The sequence below is a fragment of the Pleurodeles waltl genome, chromosome 2_2, assembly GCF_031143425.1.
Source record: "Pleurodeles waltl isolate 20211129_DDA chromosome 2_2, aPleWal1.hap1.20221129, whole genome shotgun sequence".
Classification (NCBI taxonomy): Eukaryota; Metazoa; Chordata; class Amphibia; order Caudata; family Salamandridae; genus Pleurodeles; species Pleurodeles waltl.
Genome location: NC_090439.1, coordinates 213,688,483 through 213,711,298, shown reverse-complemented (window position 1 = coordinate 213,711,298; position 22,816 = coordinate 213,688,483). Strand labels below are relative to the sequence as shown.

The 22,816-nt window shown below is 43.8% G+C and overlaps 1 protein-coding gene across 1 annotated transcript in view; it reads right to left on the bottom strand.

The window, feature by feature from the left end:
- The window catches only part of DNAH5 (dynein axonemal heavy chain 5), a 4,110,061-nt gene that overhangs the window by 542,357 nt on the left and 3,544,888 nt on the right, over positions 1-22,816 (bottom strand). Inside the window, exon 63 of the mRNA XM_069219645.1 lies at positions 334-650. Within this exon, the coding sequence (XP_069075746.1) occupies positions 334-650 (317 nt within the window). The remainder of the gene's footprint in view (positions 1-333; positions 651-22,816) is intronic.

Genomic DNA, 22,816 nt, shown 5'->3' with positions numbered 1-22,816 from the left:
CCACATAATTCCACTGCCCACCAGGCCACATAATTCCACTGCACATAACTCCACTCAACACCACACAATTCCACTCACCAGAATTCCACAACACACATTTCCACTCCAACCACCTAATTCCATTCTACACGACATACATCCACTCCACTCCAAAACGCATGGCAAAAGACACTGACAAAACCCTCAAATTGATGAGATCTCTTGGGCTTCACAATGTTTGTTTTATAAAGAATTAACGCATTTTAAATGGCATCATTGAAAATGATGAAGGAATACATTCACAGAAAGCATCACTATTTTAATAATAATAAAAAAGAAACACCAGCACAATACCTGAAGTTCATTTCGGACTTCTTTGTTTTTTATCCAGATTTTCCCCTGCGTTTGTGGGTCAACCAACAACGGATAGCGGGCTGCTTTGGTGACAATTATCCCGTTCTGGATGGAGAGGTCGTCGTTCGGCAGGCCTTGCAGGTTCCATTCACTTATCGTTGGTCCGTCGATGAGCATCTCAGTGAGATTTAGGCTGTTACCAAACGGAATTCTTCGGCTTTTCATTTCCTTTTTCCAGTCAGTCAACAGGAGATTACGGAATTCTTGGTTAAATGGGCCAGAATATGAAAGGAAAGCGGTAGCTAACAAAACATCCCCTAAAAAGAAACAAGCTATGTTACAAGAACTGACTTTTTGAACATCGTTAATTATATGAATAGGCTAATGACACATCGCTCTACAATACATAAAATAGACACGTGCTTTACCATAATTAGAATTTATCAAATCAACACAGAAAAAAATTACAAAATTTTGATAAGGGATTGTAGTCCCCCAGGTGGATAAAAATGTGATGCGCGCACAGATGTGGAAAAGAAGAATTAACACCAGTCTTCACACAGTACAGGAAGAATGCACCATCAGTTCTTTATATAGGTTCTGTATTTCATTCAGTACATACTTGTTACCAGTTTTAGAAAAATATCTCCAGTCCCTTGTTGCACTTAGCAACGGTCATAAATGTTTTGATGCTTTACTGTAATAAAAGTTTGAAAGGCACGTTTTATTTCTTTTACTCGGATTAATGATCATGGTCAGTACTGCTAGTGCAATTTTAACACCGACTTTGTCTCATGTCATAATGTAAGATTTACAAGTTACCTACGAGGTATGGGGTCCCATCTCACGAGAGGAAAAACTCATGCATGTGGAAATGCTAGCCACGCCTCCATTCTAGCATTGAGAGAGCGTAGCTTATATAATCTATATTAACATGAAATGTTTATGACCTAATGTATAATAATGCTGCATAAAAACTGTACTAACCTATTTTGCTAAAACGTGCATTTGAAATGTGACCACGAGGAGTGGCCGCCAAGTGTATACGGGGACTAATGAAAATGACTAATGTTTATGAATCATTGCATATAAATAGTTTTATACTAATTATTAATGATTATGTTATTAAAGTATGCTAATAAATCTTGTAGGCCTTAGTTAGCATGAGTTGAGGCCTAGCTGCCTGACTCTGCTAAAGGACATCAACTCTTGTTTTTCCTCCGAACTAGAAGCTGAATGTAACTATAGTAGATCCGTTCTCATGAAAATTCATATTGCTTGTAGAAATGTACTAGCTAAATGCAACAGTGTAGACTAATGTTAAATACAAGGTCGACCAAACCGCTACAGACAATGGAGCTACTTACTGAAGACGCGCAAAGAATTACAAAAGGATGAAATCATTCTACCTCTGAAGACGTCAATCATATGGACCAATAAACTGCCTGAGAACTAATGCGGGGTGAAAGATTTAATGACATAATGTGTTTTTAATTGGCTAAAGATAGTGGGGTGCAGCCTTTGTCCAACCAGATTTGAGGGGAATGTACAACGAAAAGGGGATAAAACCCGTCTCCAGGAAGTGAATTAGAATTAGGGAGTAGGAGATGAGTTAGTTAGGGAGATGCTGATGCGATCTGATATGATCCAGAGACTTTGCCTAGTGACTTTGCTGATTTTACTTAGAAACATCCTTGTCCTTAGTCTACCCTTTACACTTTAACTCCTTATGAGGGAAGTGCCCCTTACTTACCCGTGAATTGAGTTCCTGACTGATGGCGAATCAACTGATGTCCTGAAGATGAAGACCGAACCCGAGTGCTGACCCAAACCTTGGAGGGTAACTATATGACAATGAAATTGTGATTGTCTGTTTGCTTTTCCTTTCTAGGTACCAACTGCTTGTTTTGACAGAGACCATAGTTAGATATTTTCCAAATTGGTGTTACGAAATTGTTTTGCATGAAGCCCAACATGCTAATGCTAATTAGAGGTTAGTTGAGTGGGTTCACTAAACTGACGCAAATAGACAAATGACTGAATCAATGTTTTGTTGACGATACTCTGCTAAAAATAGTTTATGTTCACGCTTTGTTATGTTCTGATGTTTGTGATTCTTGCCTTGATGAAATCTTATCAGAGTTGCCATATCGTGACTTTGCTATTGTGTTTCTTGGTTTTGAGATTAATAAATCTGCCAGTAGTATTGTAACCAATAGGGAATAAAACCTCTAAAATTCATACTATACTGGTGTGGTTATTCATGACTGCAAGGTCATGGTGGTGTCTTGAGTTTGATTAATGTCTTTGACTAAAGTAAAGTGCACTGTTGTGATAAATATTGATGACATTATTGACGTATTGATTGACATGTTGATTAGCTATCTCGTCCTAAGGCGTCTCTCAACAGGGTCAAAAGATTCATTGGCCTAAAGCGAGTCCTAATGTGTAATAATTTATCATAGAAGGACGCGTTAACAGCATTATAGCAACACAAGCCTGCACAGCATCCCTCCTTGTTTTACCTTTCAGACCGAGAGACTCTCTGGGCTTGGACCTTCATTGCTTTTTTTTTTTTTAATGCAATCCTTTGTGCCTGGCACAGGGAGTCAGGTTCAAACATCGTGGTAGCTGGCAGGAGAGTGCTTGACTAGATCCTCCGACTGCCAGTGCACCAAAGGACTTGTCTGGGAAAAGCTGCTTGGGATCAAATGACTTACCTGGGAATAAGCTGCAGGGCAAAGCTTCTATGTCTTCTTCAAACAGATAGCGCTATCGGACTAGGGTGCTTGTGGCACATTATTCCGAAATACATGCTAGAGGCCTGCGTGGAATATTTCTTCAAGTTCTGGTGTATGAGGAAAGACTATTTCCACAAGCTCCATCGTCTTCTCATGCACCTGGGGCAGTGTCTGTCTGCTGAGACATAGCATATGTGCAACTTTTTGTTTTCTTTTGGGAAAAGGTTGGTCTAAAATGGGACATTCCCGTTTTTAGTTGTGTCCTACAAAGTTACTTGACCTTGGGATTAATGATGGCCAAGAATTTTCATAAGAAAAGACATAGTGAGGAGCCTCCTCTGGTCTTAGTCACTCTCTCCCTCTGGTAAGCATTGCAGGTGATCTGTGGGAAGAAAATGACAACTTGAATTTCAGGATTCAGAAGATAGCAGGTGGGGTGTTTCTTCTGGTTTAGAAGCCAGTATGGGGAGAGGTTGCCCATGATGATCAAAGGCAAACTATATTACCCAAGTGGATTTTCTCCTGAGCCAGTGCTACGTCAGTTTCACTGTGCACTTCAGCTGGAGTTACCTCTTCATCACCATGTATTATCCACCACAGATGGAAAGAGCCAGAGGATTAATTCACCCAGGTGCATGTCACTCCTTATCCCATTCAAGGCAAGAAGATTTTCCATGATTAAGTGCATGTGGGTCCACTGGTGGTGATCTTAGTGGGACCCATATCCAGGGCAGAGGAGGATATCACTCAACAGGTTCAGACAGAGAATAAGGTGAACTCAGCTTTGACAAATGTGTATTCTTGCTCCCATTCAGACTTTAAACACATTTTTGTAATTCCTCGGATCATATTGTCAGATGAGCCATGAATTACCAAAAGAAGGCCCCCACTTTAGAAAACAAGGACCAAAATGACCTGGTTCAGGAGGACCCTGAACAAGGAGGACCTGGATCAAAGAGGGCCAGGATCAGAGGGTACAGCACCAATAAGACCATGAGGTCAAGGGGGACAAGGACAACCCCAACCAGGAGAACTAAGAGTAAGAGGGCAAGGACACAAGAAATCAGATGGACCAAGAGGACCTGCAGCACCAGTACCTACAGTACCAGGGTTAGGAGGTTCAGGGTGAGGTGATCTAGGAAAAGGTGGGCCAGGCTTAGATGACCAAAGGGAGGAGGTAGCGGATGGGCCAGTACTGAGGGACACAATGAAGGGCCAGGCCAATGGGCAAAGAAATGTGAGAAATACAAGGACTATTAAAAAAAAACAAGAATTGGAGGTCTATAGCCAGGACAACCAGGGAGGTGACATCAGGCAACCAGACTGAGAAGGATAAGCTGTAAGAAGAAAATTAAACAAAGGGCAAGAGAACAGGACTATCTGGGCGAAGAGCACCAGGACCAAGAGGAACAGTGTAAAGAGAATAAGGAGGTTCAGGACCAGGGACACTGAACCAGAATAGCCAAAGCCAGGAGTACATGGTTTGGAACATGATGGCCAGGAGAATGAGGAACAGGGTGGCCGGACCAGAACAAGGAAAGCCATAGTCAGTTGATGTAAACCGTGAGTGCAAGGGGCAGGAGAACTAGGGCTGAGAGGGTCAGGACCAGATCCAGAAAGTCTAAGAAGATTCGGAACATGAGGATTAGGGCCGGGGTACTGGAATAAGCAGGGAAGGCAAGGTGAGCAGTACCAAGGATACCAAGACCAGAACCGGAAGGACCACAGCAAGAAGGATTAGATGGATCTGGACCAAGCCAACTGAAAACAGACCTAGGAATGCCAATGGAGCTCAGAATACCACGTGCAGCAGAAAGACCAGGACCACGGCCAGGAAGACCAAGGGAGCTGGACCTCGATGGCCAGGAGTACTAGGGCCAAAATGACTAAGAGGGCCCAGACCAGTGGGTACAGTGGCAGAAGAATCATGAGGACAACGCATATGGCATGGAGTACCAGATGACACAAACCAGAGGACAAGAGCTAAAGAGGAGAGGCCTAGACGGAACATGCCACAAGAGACCAGAAAGACCAGAAGGTGCACCAGTAATTGGATGAATATGTTAACAACATCTTAAGGACTAGGTCAAGGGGATGAGAAGGAGGCTAGGAAGGACCAGGATGACTAGGAGGACCAGGTCCAGGAGGACAAGCCATACAAAGAAATGAAAAAGGAGATCCAGAAGAAAGCTGCTTAAGTCGAGTGAACACAAAGCCAGAAAGAGAACACAGATGGTGAAGACCAGTAAGAGGAAGGACAGTGCAAGGCAAACCAAACCAAAAGTGAGGACGACTTAGAGAACAGTGCCTGGACAATCAGGAAAAATTCCCAGGGAATGAGAACTAGCAGGGCAAGAATTAAGAGGACAAAGGCAAGGAAGACCAGTGGGACCACAACCAAGAGGACCAGGAATATCAAGTCCTAGAGATCCAGGAGGATCACGATCTGCCATAACTGAACAAGGAAGACCCTGATGAGAAGGAAAAGGAGAATCAGAACAAGGAGGGCCAGGATGACATCAGCCAGAACAACCAAGCTGTGTGACTAAGACCAGGATGACCTGAACAAGGAAGATCAGGTCAAGGTTGACAAGTTAGTGTAGAACCAGGATGACAAGGAGCTTTAGGCACAAGAGTATTGTGATGAGATAGAGGACTAGTAAATTCTGGGCCTAACTATATTGTCCCTGTAACCGTTGTTTTTTCCAGTGAAAAAAAATAAAAACACACACACACACACACACACACACACACACACACACACACACACACACACACACACACACACACACACACACACACACACACACACACACACACACACACACACACACACACACACACACACACACACACACACATATATATACATACATACATGCCACTATGTAGTTATAGTAGTTATAACTAGTTCAGAGATTCCAAGGGAAGATCGTTCTTTGTTTTACTAATAACTTTGCTGGAGTTTGATGAATCTGCATGAAACTTTCCCAAAATAAATTCTGCAACAATCTGTCGTTGGAGGGAGAGAGGGGGGGTGGAAAATGGTGGGTTCCCATGGCGCAGATTTCCCAAACCTTGCTCTCTGCTACCGATAAAACAGCTAAAGAGAATTACACCAAATTTGGCAAAACGTTAGAACTTTACTCAGGAAGCGTGCTTTTTGTGATTTGGTGTAATCTGTACACCCATTTTTCAGAAATCCATTCAAAGAAGTGCCTGGTTGGGTTTGAAGGGAATAAAGGTTAAGTATATCTGGATGGATGGGCATGGCACTTCCATTAAATTAAAAAAGGCCTCTGATTGGCTACAAGATATTTTTCTACCTTCAACCTTTTGATACCAAGATACTCTTCTCCAGGTTCTGAATATTCTGGCTTGAAGGCTCCAACAATTACAGACTCGGACACTCATGGTCTGATTTAGACTTTGGCAGAGGGGTTACTCACTCACAAACGTGACAGATATCCCATCCACCATATTACATACAGCGGACGGGATATTCATCACGTTTGTGACAGAGTATCCTCTCTGCCAAACTGTAAATCAGACCCTCAGTTTGTGTTCTAAAAAATATTTTAAAAAACAGGGTTTAAGGGGGCAGGTCAGGAACACGACCTCTGGCACTAGAGGTGTGGACCCAGAGGGACACCCCCACAGGAGCGAAAATAAAATAAAATTGTGCTATTGGTACCACAGCACTCCAGCAGGACCTAACTCAGCCCAGCTCTTCCATGAGGTGCTGGGACACTCCTGGAGAAGCATTCACTGAAACGTTACCCTCATTGTACCAAGGTACTTTGCAATCTTCTTCGAGAAACACTGCATGCTTCTGCAGCACCATGGGGTGCAGTACGAGTGTTAGTATAGTGGGATTAATTCTGTATCCACAAAAATGTAAAAAATATAATAAAAACAAATTATGAGTTGGATATCCCTAGGGGATTTGACAAGGCACAGCAGGGGATTAGCTGCTGCAAAGGTTGCCGAAGAGGCTGACCAAAGGCCTCGTACAGCTAGATGTTGGTCACCGATAAGGGCTTGACCACCCACAGAGCCTGTGTGCAGCAGGGCTAGTCAGGCAGTGGGGCACTGGCGCAGGCCCTGCCACCCTTCCTCCACTCTGCACAGCCAAAGGCCATGCACAGTTGGGAGGTGGCTTAATATGATCAAAAAACCCAGAAATTCAGTGAAAAAAGAAAGATTAAAGTGCCATTGTTAGTTCTCAAATCAAATCAAATAGTAACTTTATTTTGGCTAAAAGCCATAAAAGTAAACAACAGAACACCATATCATAATTAAGCAAGCTAAATAAGTTATAAGATCACATAGTTATTGAAAACAGTGCAAAACAACCATTTTTCTTAAAATCTAAAAATCCTAGAATATTAAATATACAATTATTAGGCCATTATATCTTAACTCCAAACAGTTAAAACTTCTTATGTTGGATAAATATAATCTAAGACCAATATGTTAAAAGACGCAATTATAACAATTCTCTGGTTCTTATAGCCCATGCACTTTGCAGGAATCTTGCAACTGGAAAAACTATTTTGTCGTTTGTCAGTTGTCAAAAAGCGTAATGCTGTATTTCATTCCCTAATCCCCACTGACCTACATAATGGAGCAATCCATTTCTTCCTAGGTACAAAATACCTAGGGCAAAAAAACATAAAATGCGCGAGTGACTCTTGTCTTTTGACAATAATGACAGAATATTGAGTGACTATCCTCCACTCTCCATCGCACTGTAAATGTCTTGAGCGGGAGGATCCCTAATCTGAATTTGATTAAGTGTTTTAGTATAGGGAGGATTTACATTGTCAATAAAGGCCTCAAATTTGGGGCTACAGTTATGGTCTAGGAACTGTAGGGTCCGACTGCCTTGCTTTTTAGACCAGGTTTGAACCAAGATATTCTCCCAGTAACACCTTTTGACACGCTCTTTTACTTCCTTGGTCAAATTATGAGGAGTACTCCACACCTCCTCCATCTTGAGGAGTTTACACATATCTCTGATGTGTCTAAACCAAGGGATCTTTAATGCACAATCACCTATGAGAAACTCATCTAATGCTACATGGAGGGTAGACAAGTACTCCCAAGTCCAAAGACGAACCCAATACATGAGTGGTCTTAGTGCAATTTCGTTATGGATCTCATTTAAGGCTAGGTCAAATCTAAGGGGGGTGAGAGGGGTACTCATCGGTAGCTGCAAGAAATTCCGTATGAAACGGTTTTCTACCGTAGTCAAACACCTAGAGTTAGTGTATCCCCATAGCTCAGCGCCATAGATTGAAGCTGCAACTGCCACTGCTTTATAGACAGTAATGGCGGGTGATATCTCCCCTTCCAAGGTATTGGCAATTTTCCTCCCTATCGCTGTTGACCTCTGCCTGAGTACTGTCAGACTCTTCCCAATCTGCACCGACCAGTGTTGGTCATCACTTAGCCTGATCCCCAGATAGTCAAATTGGCTGACTCTCCACTGGTTGGCCTGCTATGGTCATCTTCCCCCTGAACGATTTATGTGGGTTAAAAGCCATGAACTTTGATTTTGTTGGATTTATTTCAAGACCTCTTGTAAAACAGAAGTTATAAAAAGCATCCAGTTCATTTTGTAAGCCCATGGGTGTTCTCGAGATTAATAAAGTGTCATCAGCAAACATAAAAATGGGGACAGGGGATCCAGCTAGCCTTGGGGCATCATAGTTGCAGTGTAGCTGTTGGTCCGCCGCACCATTAATGTAAAGATTAAACAATGTTGGTGCCAAAATGCACCCCTGCCTAACCCCCCTATTGACCGGTTTAGCTTCCGTTAGATCACCACTTTGTGACCAACGTACTTGAGCGTAAGTCTCTCATGTAGTTACCTAATAAATCTTAGTAATTCTCCTTCAAGTTGGTAGCTCTCCATGACATTCCATAACATATCCAGAGGTACCATGTCAAAGGCAGCTTTTAAATTAATAAAGGCTACATATAGATGGCTCTTATTAAGTGACAAGTATTTCCAGCAGAGAAGGTTAAACCTGAATTCCTGATCTATTGTACTCATTCCTTTTCTAAAACCTGCCTGGAAGTCGGAGAGAATTGAGAATCCTCTATCCAAGCCTGTAGTCTGTTCAGTACCTGCTTGCTAAATATCTTTTGACTAACATCAATTAGGCTAATAGGCCTATAGTTGGAAGGTTGTTCCCTTGGCCCCTTCTTATAAATAGGGACTATGATTGCTCCTTGCCACGTGGTAGGAAGTCCTCCCCCCCCCCTTAGTATCTCGTTGCTGAGCGCATTTAGATACAGAGACCAAAGTTGTCGGTCGGGACAAATATAAATCCCCTGGGATGCCATCAAGACCAGGGGCCTTCCCTTTCCGTATTGATCGAAGAGCCAAAGATGTTTTTTTAGGGAGAAAAGATCCAGGTCGAATTTAGGTGATATAACTCTCCCGTCCATAGAAGTATTGGCAAAAGGTTCATTAGGTTTTAAAGAAGGAATAGTGGTGCTACTAGTTTGAGGTTTTCTGTATACATTTTTAAAATACGTCACCCAAGTTTCAGGCTGAATTACGGGAAAGTTCTCCACACCTTGAGAACTACTTTTGTCTGCCACTAATTTCCAGAATAATTTAAAATCTTTCTCATAAAGTGCATCAACCATCCTATTCCAATATTTAGTTACCCACTCTTTTTTGAGTTTTTAAGTACCACTTTGTGTTCAGCCCTGAATTTTCAGATCTCTCTGCAGTTCCCTGCCTTAAGTGCTCCCAATAGCTGTATTTTAGCCAGACGGCAGGAGTTAGAGAACCACCTCCATGTTCTAGTCCCAGTCTCTGTTGGCCTCCTTGCTATTTGAAAATGTGGTTTTAGCCGGGTGATCAAGATACTATGCAGATTGATCAAATCCACCAATATCGTATTTATATGCTTCAGTGGGGAGAGCGTTGTTACAACTATTCTATAAATTAATAACTGGAAGTTTACGTCATTCTCCACCCAATCCCATTTCAAATTTTTATAATCATTGGTCATAGTTAAGACATTACTTTGGGCCCATGTTGTCAATGATTTACAACTAAATAGAATAGTAGAAAAGGTGGTACTCAGAGCTTGATAGTCACTATCATGAAGAGGGAGAACAACCATGTCAATAAGAGATTTCCAGAGAGCGTCATCTACTAAAACATAGTCCAGATGGCTAGAGTATATACCTCTCCTATATGTAGGGGACGCCGGGGTGTCTGATCTGGTGTTTCCATTTACTATTCTTAATCCCTTTATTTTTATTAAATCTTCAAGTAGGTCTAATGCTCCTCCTCCTTTCTTAGATATAACTTGCACCGGCCAAGATCTATCCCATGGATCTGCTAATTGAATTCCTCTTTGCTGGTTGTCGTCTCTGCAATTCAATTGCATATTAAAATCTCCTGTGACAATTAAACCCCGTCCTCCGGGAAGACAATTAAGGAAGTCTGTTAGCATACTCATCAGAACAGTCTGCGTCCTTTGGATACCCGGTCTGACATATATATTTACAATTATTATACTAACAGGACCCCTAGTGGTACTAATTTCAACCTCAACAGCTAGTAGATCCCTTGTAGGGGTTGCAAGTTCCTTCACCTTAGGGAACAAATCATGTTTTAGCCAGATTATCAAACCCCCTGAGGCCCTGCCAGATGGTGATGGAAGCGCGTTCTTCTGGAAGGTCCAATAACCTCTGTTAATTGCAGATGAAGCCCATGTCTCCTGCAATAAAATAATATGGTGTTGATCTATAAAACTGCACCAGTCAGGGTTAGCTGTTTTCTGAAACAGCCCTGCCACGTTCCAAGATAGAAACCTAATCGGTAGTTCAAAACCATCCCCCATATCGGACGGCTTTTCTCTGGTCTCATTTAGACAAGGCGAAGCTCCCCGGTCCTTCTCCTTTAGTACATCACTGCAATATACTTTTGACTCCACTCCCAGGGTGTATGGTATCTGGTTGCTTAACGTAAAGGGATCGCGACTGGGTATGCCGTCTCTCCCAGCCTTCACTGTGGGGGCTTCACGTCAGTCTATGGCTGAAGTTGGGCTGTTCATTTGATCCCTTCTATGGGTACATATATCCTGAGCCGCTGGGATGTTATTTCTCTCTTGAAAACCCAAATTTATAAGTGATTGGGGGAGTTTATTGACAAGTGACACTTGGGATGAGGCACTGGGTCTCACTCTTGCATCAAGTGCCAGAAGGCCCTTAACTAGGCTCTGGCTGGTCAGTTTTAACCCTATAAAATCTGTTAGTTAATTGCTGAAATAAAAAACAAAAACACTGAAATTGACTAGTTATAATTTACTAAGCTAACTATAACTTGCACCCCAAAAATGAACTGCTTATGACCTCACATATTACATCACTCATGACATGTTAAATAACATCACTGATGACATCTCAATTACACCAATGATGACATCATGGCATTATTTTGTCACCAACCTATTTGGATTGTGGACTTGGAGCAATTCAACATGCTACACAGCTGGAGAATTTTCTATTCATCTAATGATATTACCCTCTTGAAGACTTTCCAAAGACCTGCAATTTTAAGTCAAGGGGTTGATATGTATACTTTTGCCAATGAAAAGACACTTCTGTCAGGCCCTATGGACAGTCCTCTATAGTTCAGTAAAATACACTACACACATTCCTGAGATGGAGACGATGGATTAAAAATATAGAGCCATGCTTACAGTACCATTGTGAGCCTAGCCACTCATGAGACACCCCAAGACTCTACATTACTCACTAATTTGCAATGCCTCAAAACCTCTTGAGAACGTTTAGAAATAAACATCAACACCATCAAAACGTATAACATGGAGTAATACCTGCGCCCCAAACTTAAGTGATTTGTAAATAGTGCACCATATAACTCAATATGCACCATCACACTTGCCTCTGGGCTTGTGATATTTTCATACTCCGGACCCACATCTATATACTCAGTAAGTATTTGGACAAATTATTGATAAAAAATACTGTGATACAAAAATACTGTGTCAAGAATATTGTGATGTCAAAAATATAATCGACAGAAATATTGAAGTTAAGAATATTGGTTTAAGTGTTATTTTTACTATTGTAAAAAGTAATGATTCTGAAAATATTGTTGTATGTAATATTGTGTGTGTTATTTTGTATGTAATTTATTGTATTATGTTTGATTATATTTGTTTATTATTTTTTATTTGTGTTTTAAGTAAGATAATTTATTAATTATGAAATTGTTTAAATTTGTCTTTTTAGTTGTACTAATGACTAAAAAAAAAGGATCTGTTTTTTGTAGCGGAAAGATATTGGGTTCTCAGGGGATAAATTTAAAGATTTTCAAATAGTGGATATTTCAAAGTGAATTTAAGGTTAATTGTTTTAATGATATGCAAATTACAATTGTAAGATTTGCAAATGTATTTTGCTACATTAATCATTGTTATAAATATTAATTTATAATTAATAGAATATATATTACTTTATTAAATGTAAACAATAAAAGTTTTATAGTAAATGTTAAAACCAAAATTTTAATTATAAGCATGTTCAAAAAATAAAGAAATACAAAAATTAAATACCAAATGTTATGTCAATTTTTTTACATCAAAATTCGAATCTCTTAAAGTTTTTTATCTTGAAAATTGTCATTGTAAAACTGTTTTTTGAAACCTTTTTAAAATTACATTTATTTGAAATGTTTTAGAATGTTGTGTAACTAAATTATACATATATATATACATATATAATAATAATATATATGTAGCATTTATGATGTAGAAATGTAAATTTTGTTGTATATTTATATGCTATTGGTTTAATAATGTACGAAATTGAGAACAAATCAATAACCATATTTTAATAAATTTACTATTTTAATAAATTTGGTTAATATTATTATTAATTCTATTTTCCCATAGGTGAAAGAGATGAAGCATGTTTCAATTTTTATTTATGTTTTCAATGTTACACTTATGTAATGTACATTTTTACATGTTTAAACATATATATATATATATATATATATATTTGTTACCACTTACAAACAAACCAGTATATATGGATAAATAACAATTTTAATAAATTTTTTCCCTGGTTGCGCAGGTATTGCGGGTCTGGGAGCAGGTCTTTGTGAAGGTGTTGCGCAAATCATCATATGTGTCCTTGCTTCAGCTGTGGTGGCTACGCCCCTTTGCCAGTGCTGCAGCAACACTAGACTTCGGGAAGTGGCGAGACAGCGGTTGTAATACCGCTGGTGATCTTTACCAAAACAACGTGTTTATTACTTGGTGAGAAGTGCAATCCCTTTTTGGAATTGACCAAGGTCAGTTTCTGCAATCCGCTAGCCTCCCGCAGATGGCACGTGAGATTTGGACCTCTTTTCCTACTGAACCGATAGAATCCTGCCTTGCGGCGACTATCATTGACCCAGGTTGTGTCCGGGGCCTCATTTCCCAGCTCTACAGGGCTCTCAAAAAAGACAGGCAGATGAGCCTTACGGGGGACTAGAGGCAGTTGTGATGCTGATCTGGATGGTCCCCTTACAGATAGTGAATGGTCTAGAACTTGTTCCTTGGTGCAGCATGCCACTAGTAATGCAAGATTTAAACTGACACATATTTATTAATTCACCTGGCTTACCTGACACCACACCGCCTCCACAGAATATTTCTAGCGTGCCCTGGCAGATGTGCTCGTTGTGGCGCGGCCTCTGCTAATTTTGACCACGACATGGTTATGTAGTGTGATTCAACCCTTTTGGCTTCAAATAGTGCAGACACTTAGAGAAGGGTCAGAAATTAACGTAGAGGCAACTAGGAAACACTGCCTACTTGGTTTAATTCCTCGCCCCAAAAAAGGTTGTAAAATGAGTTACAGATTTGCGCAACTGGGACTCATACTCGCCAAGAGGCGTATTGCGATACATTGGGCAAGCCCATCCCCTCCGCTGCATGATACTTAGTGGTTGGATCTTGTTGAGTGGGCGACTGCAGACGAGTTTCGACTTTGAAACGTACGTGTGGATGAGCATGCAGAGCGCGATCTGGAGAGATGGAGGGGTATGATTGATACCCTATTGGGGGTCCCTATAGAGATTACCGGGGACTCCTCAGATGGGGCTGCTACTTGCTGAGATGGGATATCATCATTCATGGCTGACAAAGTGTCTGTAGACTGCTTGAATGTTTTGTGATAATTGGGTGTGTGGGATCCACCCCCCCTCCGCTGTCCGCTCTCACCTTCCCCCCCCCCCCTCCCACCGTGGAATTGTCGTTGAAGAATGGATGTTCATTTCTTCTTCTGCATGCATGCATGCTAGACTCTGCCTGTGGGGTGCGGAGCTCTTGTGATACTGAGCTTTGTAGCTCTCCCCCTGATTTGGATGTTCTGCGGGAACTCAGTGGCAGTTTTCCGCACTGGTTTTGCTGTAAAGTGCTCCACGCTGTTGCGCATTTGGTGCATGAGCTATATTGTTCAGCAGCCCTAGTATCGCTTGTGTAGCAGCAATCGTTTTTGCAGCCATATTGATCAGTTCAATTTATCATTTTCTGTATGGGTTGTACTCCTGTATCTCTGGTGACTCTCCCGAAGATGTGATGCATACTTATGATTCCTGTTCTGAAATGTAAAGCTGAGATGCTGCGATATATCCTATGAACAGTGCAGTTTATGTGTTGTCATTCTATATTCATAAATAAAGTTAAAAAAAAAAAAAGTTACCCATTTGACAGGAGAATACTGCCTTTTAAATACTGATAAGTTACTCCTATGTAGGCTTTCTAGCTCACAAGGAAGGGTGGATGTTATTTAAAAGTAGAACACATAGAATTTCAAAGTTAACATGTGACTAGCACCCAAAAGCTATTTTAAAGGTAGGATGGCTGGATAGCTGATAGAGAAACACTGAGAAGCAATTGAAATATTAATTCATCTATCTCAGACTAAAGCCCAGTTAGAAAAATTATGAAACCACTATTTTGTAACATTTGTTGAAGGCCCAACTTAATGGTGATGATGGGTTTTCAAAAAACATCAACGAAAAGGGACTAGAAAGTTACCTTTTCCTTGATTGAAGCTCCAGAAGACTAATTTGCATTAGCCCTCCAACTGTCACCCACCTGGTGAATAGCCTTGATGTGGTGTCAAAACTGCTCACAGAGCAGAGACAATCCTCTGGGTGTGGGTAAATGTTTTTGCTCCCCTGGCAGGAAGACCAATTCAGCTGTGCCCTGGATCTCAATTTACTTCAAAGCAGATGTCAGATGACACCTGAACACGCCCCTCCTTTCGTCCTTCCAGACATGTAAGTGCCAAAACCTGTACGGGAAAAGCTGTCACCAGAACTGTTATGGCATCTTCAGAGATACGCACCCTAACCACATCTCTTGATAGGCACATAGGTTCTGCACAAGGAGGGAAGGGTTTCTGCATCTTGCATTTAGTGAGTGAGGGGCACTGTGGGATCATTGGCAGTAGGGCACACAGGAACAGCTGTAAAAGTGGGTTGGAATAAACCTGGGAACTTTCACTCTATTGGTTATGGAGGAGACCGGAGTCACCTCCACCCATAAGCTAGTGCCATTCCTAAATGTGGTGCCCCAAGACTTCTTCAGAACAATCAGGATCAGTGGAAGAATTGAAGATTGATTGCACCTGCTGTTTGAGTTCTGTGAGGAAACTTGAAAGGGTGGACCTGCTACCAGTTGTATCCAGGACAAAGATGTAGATTCCCGTCTGCCATATTACAATCCGATTATATCCTATGGAGATCGTAATACAGTGGACAAGATAGCCGTCACATTTGTGACAGAGTATTCCATCTGCCCAGATCTAAATCAGTCTAAAGGTAGAGTCTGCGCCCGGCAAAAGTTGCCCAAAAGTATCCAAACAGCTAAAGGATTCCCTGGGTGCAAAATTAATTTTTTCCTTTATCTCGATAAGACCAACTGCTTCACAGGGACCTCGCAGAACATTCCAACACTGTTGATCCGTCCTCGGATATAGCCTCATGCCTTGCCCCCTAAAGGATTTTGAGAAATCTGGTAGTTCTAGCACACTTGCTTTGTGCAATAGCTACCAGGGGCTGAGCTCAGGTTTAAACTAAATCTTTAACTGGACCTAACAAGATAATGACCTTATTACTTGTGATAGACTACCATTCATCTCAAAAAAATATTTGTTATCACAACTACTCTTTGCATTGGCATACGGATTTAATAAAGTACATGGGGATCCAGATTTTCAGCTACGTAGGTGACATGGCACGAACAACTATGGCAAGTCACTTGACAGTCTTGAACTGCAGATGAATAGATGAGCAGCTTTGCCACTCCCCAGGACAGGAAGGTCTGCTGTCATTTAAATTATGTTTGAGCACAAATTTCTTTGTCTGTATTTGGAAATAGCAATCCATATATCCAAGACATTTTCTTATCAAATTTAAGTTGTCGCTGTTTTGATTGCCATGGACTAGTAATCAAACCAGAATTACACGGAGGGAGTGGATTTAGCTGTTCAATATTGCCATATGCATTATATGGTTGCACGGGATCACAATGCAGTTTTTTTTGTCACCCCCATCATATTTTAAGTTTCTCTTTGCAGAGAATAAATTGCTTGACTCAAGTTCACTGATTACTGTTTTTAGTGTGAAGTCTACAAGGGTGCAGTGAGAAATAAATACCATTCATGCCACTTGCCAAGCATGGTACAACATGGATCATTCAGCCATCTTTCCACAGATATGCTTTGCTCTTGTGACACTGTCAGAAACTCCCTCCATTCCATGTAATCAATAGGCTTCATCCAAGCAAATTCAAGAAACTGTCCAAATATAGGTGCTGTGAGCTCTACTTTCAATGGGTTGTTTCAGTACTCTACAAGGGTTTAAAGGCAAAAGGCATGGCACAAAACTGGCTTTTTCTTACTGAACGTTAGGCTGCATTATGCAGCTTCAAACAGTGTACCACTCCCTTCTTAACTCCCCTCATGAATATAGGGTGCTAAAAAAAAAGATAATGCGAAGGATAATAGGTGTATGGTGTCTTTACTGTATGTGGAGGCTATCGGAACTAGGTCACTGGATACTCCTGTGCCTAAAGTACGAGTTACTTACCTTCGGTAACGAAATATCTGGTAGATACATATTCTAGTTGCAGATTCCTTACCTTTGAATTTTCCCGGATGTCAGACTGGATCCGGAGATTTTTCTACAAGCAGTACCTCTGCGCGCCGTCACGTGGCGTTGGTTGACTCCGCGGGCGTCGTTGGCGTTGTGCTCGTCGTGATGACGTTGCGGTCGTATATATAGGCGCCACCCAGGCACGCTGACATCAGTTTCTTTTCATGACTTTCCACACCAGTAGCGCAGAGCCATGAAGAACAGAGTGGTGCGCCAAAACTAGGGCACTTAAGGGAAAGTTCCTGTCCCTAGAAATCAGTTTGCAGTGCAGGGAGGATGGGCGGTTCGATAAGGAATCTGCAACTAGAATATGTCTCTACCAGTTATTTTGTTACCAAAGGTAAGTAGCTTGTACATCTGATAGAGACTTCTAGTTGCAGATTCCTTACCTTTGAATAAATTCCTGAGCAATAGCATCCCCGGTGGTGGGCTGCGAACCAAGATCACACCAAGAAGTCCCGCAGGACAAAACGGCTAAAGTAGCCGTCCCTTCAGGCCTGATTGTCTAGGCAATAGTGTTTAGTAAAAGTGTGCAGGGATGCCCACGTTGCTGCGTGACAAATATCCAGGACTGGAACGCACTGTGCTAGTGCTGTGGGAGCAGCAGTAGCTCTGGTGGAGTGAGCTCGCAAACCTTCACGGGGTTGCTTTTTAGCCAGAGTGTAGCACATTTTGTTACATAAAAGTACCCATCGTGAAATGATCCTCTTCTGCACCGCCTTCCCCTTCTTTGCACCCACATATTCCACAAAGAGTTGATCGTCCACCCGGAAGTCTTTGGTACGATCAAGATAGAACACCAATGCTCTTTTTGGGTCCAGACGATGGAGTCTCTCCTCTTCATGAGAGGGATGGGGGGGGTGCATAAAAGGTAGGCAAGGGGATGGACTGTCTGACATGGAAGGGTGTCACTACCTTAGGTAGAAAAGAAGCCCTCGTGCGAAGCACCACTTTGCCAGGATGTAAGGCAAGAAAAGGTGGCTTAAATGACAGAGCCTGGAGTTCACTAACTTTGCGGGCAGAAGTAATGGCAATTAAGAAGAAAGTATTTATAGTTAAGAGCCTCAGAGGACAGTTCTGAAGCAGTTCAAACGGGGTACACATAAGGTAAGACAAGGCTGAGATCCCACTGGGGCACGATGAATGGGATAGGAGGAAAGAGATGTGTGAGGCCTTTAAGAAACCTCCCAACTATGGGAGATTTAAATAAGGAAAGCTGATCAGGTAACCTTAAGAAAGCAGAGATAGCAAAGAGATATCCCTTAAGAGTGCCCAAGGTGGAACCCTGCCGGGCAAGGGAAAGAATACAGAGGAGAACTTGAGAGAGGAGCAGATAGAGGATCGACAGAATTGTCGATGCACCATGCCAAAAATTTCTTCCAATGACAGGAGTATACAGTTTTGGTTGATGGACGCCTGGCTGCCAAGATAACATCACAGACTTCGGGTGGCAAGTCAAAAGACGTCAAATGTCGCTGCTCAATCTCCACACAAGAAGTCGCAGAGTTGACAGGTTTGGGTGGAAGACCTTCCCATGCTGCTGCGACAGAAGATCGTCCCGAAGGAGCAGTCTGATCGGAGGAGCTATGACCATGTTCAAAAGCTGGGGATACCAGACTGTTCGTGCCCAGTCGGAAGCTACCAGTATTACTTGGGCCCAGTCTTGCCTGATCTTCTTCAGAACTCTGGGCAGAAGTGGTATTGGCGGAAAGGCGTACAGGAGGCCTGAATTTCACTTGTGACCAAAAGCGTAGCTGGGCGAGTGCCGCCTTGAAAACTCCAACGTGCAAAACATTGTGCGTAAACAAGTCTAATCAAGGTTCTCCCCACCGGAGGAAGAGACCTTGCGCCACCTCCGGATGGAGACGCCATTCGTGGTAGACCACGCATCGTCGGCTGAGTTTGTCTGCTATGGCAGTCAAGAAGCCTGCCAGGTGCTGAACCGCCAGAGAAATGCCCTGATGTTCCAGCCAAGTCCAGAGCCGAAGGGCTGCTTGACAATGGATCCACGACCCCACTCCTCCTTGTCTGTTGCAATACCACATGGCGGTGATGTTGTCTGTGAACACGCGCACTGCTTTCCCCTTGGGGAAGGGAAGAAATGCTTTCAATGCTAGTTGAATCGCTCAGAGCTCCAGATGTTTAATATGGAGCACAGTCTCCGGCGGAGACCAGATGCCTCTGTTCTCTGCCTCTCCCATGTGGCCACCCCATCCCAGAAGTGACACATCTATCACGGCCATAAGATCTGGTTGGGGAAAGGAGAGGAATCTGCCCTTGACCCAAACCTGATTTATTAACCACCACTGCAGGTCTTTCGCAGTCCCTTCCGAGATCTGGACCTTGTCGGAGAGATTTCCCTGATGCTCTGCCCACTGGAACTTCAGGTCCCACTGCAGATCTCGCATATGCCATCTGGCATTTTGAACTAGCAGGATGCAGGAAGCCATGAGGCCCAGCAGCCTCAGAGTCATTCTCACCAAAATCCAGAACAGAGGCTGAAACATCGGTATCATAGCCCAAATATCCTGGGCTCGCTTTTTGGGAGGATATGCCCAAAACTGCACTGTATCCAGAACAGCGCCGATGAAAGAGAGCGTCTGAGAAGGAGTCAGGTGTGACGTTGAAAGTGACGCCAGCGAATTCAAAAGGTTTGCCGTGGTTTGAAGGTGGGAGACAACTGTCGGGGGCGAGTCCGTCTTTAACAGCCAATCGTCAAGGTAGGGGAAGACTGGGACCCCCAACCTGCGCAGATGAGCTGCCACCACTACCATCACCTTCATGAACACAAGAGGGCACTGGCAAGGCCAAAGGGGAGCACAGTAAACTGAAAGTGCTCGTGACCTACTACGAATCGTAGGTAATTTCTGTGGGCCGGCAAGACGGGAATATGGAAGTATGTGTCTTGCAAGTCCAATGCTACCATCCAGTCTCCGGGATTCAAGGCAGATAGGACCTGAGCCAATGTCAACATTTTGAACTTCTCCTTTTTTAGGAAGAGACTGAGGGACTGAAGATCTAATATAGGTCAAAGACCTTTGTCCTTTTTCGGAACCACAAAGTAGCGGGAATAGCAACCACAACCTACTTCTGGCAATGGAACCCTCTCAATAGCTCCTTTGGCCAAAAGGGTTTGAACTTCCTCGCGGAGAAGCGCCATATGATTCTCCGATATCTGACTGTATGAAGGTAGCATGGCTGGAGGAGATTTCTCAAAGGGGAGGGAGTAGCCCTTTCGGACAATTTGGAGTAACCACCTGTCCGAGGTAATGGCTTGCCACTGGGGCAGATGATGGCATATCGTGCCGCCTACTGGCTCCTGTTGTCCCTGCGTACTAGGAAGGCTTGGAGGCTGAGCAGGGGGCGGGGTGGACTGGGTGACCTGCTGGCTCCCTGATCCCCGGGAATGGGGAATCCCGCATCCGCTCAGGGGCTGTACAGCATTCCCTCTGTGGCCAGAGGGAAAAGGACACGGTTGGGTGCCCCTTCCGTAGCCACGAAAGGGGCGAAAGACGGACTGCTGGGGTCTAGGTGCAGGCACAAGGCCAAGGGACAGGGCCGTGGCGCGGGAATCCTTAAAGCGCTCGAGCACAGAGTCTGCCTTGTCTTCGAAGAGACGTGTGCCATCAAAGGGCATGTCCATCAAGGATTGCTGGACATCCCTGAAAAGCCAGAAGTTCTCTGTCAGGTTTGGTGTCTCAATGCCACCGTCGATGCAACCGATCTGCCTAGAGAGTCGGTGGTATCCAGTCCACAACGAGTCATGAACTTAGCTGCATCCCTCCCATCTGTTACGGCTTGGGACAGGACAGGACAGCCCTGGCCTCCTCCGGAACTGCAGGCAGCACTTGCTAACCGTATCCCAAAGAGTGTGGGAATAGCAGCCCAAAAGGCATGCAGTGTTCACGGACAGCAGCGCTAGATTGTTGGAACTTCTTCCCCAAATTATCCAGTCTTTTTGATTCCCTATCCGGGGGTGCGGCAGGGAATGCGCCAGATGAAGAAGAAGTCTGGATGACATGGCTCTCAGGCGTGGGGTGCTGAGTCAGGAATTTCAGGACAATGGCGGCGGACAATAGCCCTATTCACAGGAGCCCCTGTGCTGGGTCTGGACCAAGTACCCAAAAGGACTACTGTCAGTGTTGATTCATTAAACGGTAAAAGGGGTTAGGTTGTTAGGCCTAACCTCCACAGAAGGAAGCTCGAGGTCCAGGACCTCAGCCGACCTTCTCACCACCATAGAGTAAGAAGCACCCTCCTCTGTAGCCACGCTAGGAGGAGAGAGCATACCAGTGTCAGGGGAGGTGTGTAGTCCACTGGCATCACCCAAATCCTGCACCCAGTCCATTTTGGGGGTCAAGCTGGTATTCTAAAGGGTCCAACGACCCCTCCATACTCTCCCCGTATCCATAGCCACAAGAATAAGGGTCTAGACCAACCCTGGGCCCAGGAGAGCCTATAGAGTACGGAATCAAAGTTGATTGATGTTGTTCCCGCCCCGGGTCATCAGGTATAAGGATGGGATCGACTTTGATTGTGGGCGCAACGGACATCGGGAGCGGCGACGTCTGACCCGACGCTGGGGAAGGTTGCCGTGGCACAACCGGCGTCATGACGGATCCGCAATTGGATACGGAGGGGCCCTCAGGAGCTGAGGTTGAAGCCGATGGCTTTGAAACGGAGGGAACCCCAACCGACTCACCTGTGCCTGAAGGCTCCGAAGGTGGGTTGGACTGCTCAAAAATGAGGCGCATGGCCTCGTAAAATTCTTTAAGTTGGGCGGGGGTGGTTTCGGCTACCGGTAACTCGGCGAAGTACGGAGCCGACCCAGATGAAGGCTCCATTGACAGAGGTATAGAGCATCGATGCTCTTCCCGCGTCTTATCATCCGATCTATGGGGTGAAGTCGAATAACGCTTGTCCTTCTTCAGCGACTTCTTTTTGTGACCTGAATGTCCCGATGACTTGAAGGACGAAGACGGGTGGTGACTCGGCCGCCGGTCTCATGACCTTCCTCTCAGACAGGACCGTGAGCGGTGCGGAGTCGAGTGTCGGGCTGCCATGAGCTTTAGGGACCGCTCCCTCAAAGCCTACGGGTTCATGGCCCGACACTTGGAGCACGACTTCGGGTCGTGATCGCGCTCCGAACACCATAAGCACACGAGGTGCGGATTCGTCACCAACATATTTCGGTGACAGGAGTCGCAGGGCTTGAATCCGGGCTTGCAGGACATCCTTGACGCATCCATGAACTCGTCAAAAATATGTAAAAAAATGACGACGTAGTCAAAAAATGACTGAGGTAGCTGTTCTCCGGATCTGCGCGTAGGCTGGTGTGGAAAGAAAATAACTGACGTCAGCACGCCAGGGTGGCACCTATATACGTCTGCGACATCATCACAGCGAGTACGACGCCAACAACGTCCCCGGAGTCGACTGACGCCACCCGACGAGGCGCAGAGGTCCTGCTTGAAGAAAAATCTCCAGATCCAGTCTAACGCTGGGGAAATTCAAAGGTAAGGAATCT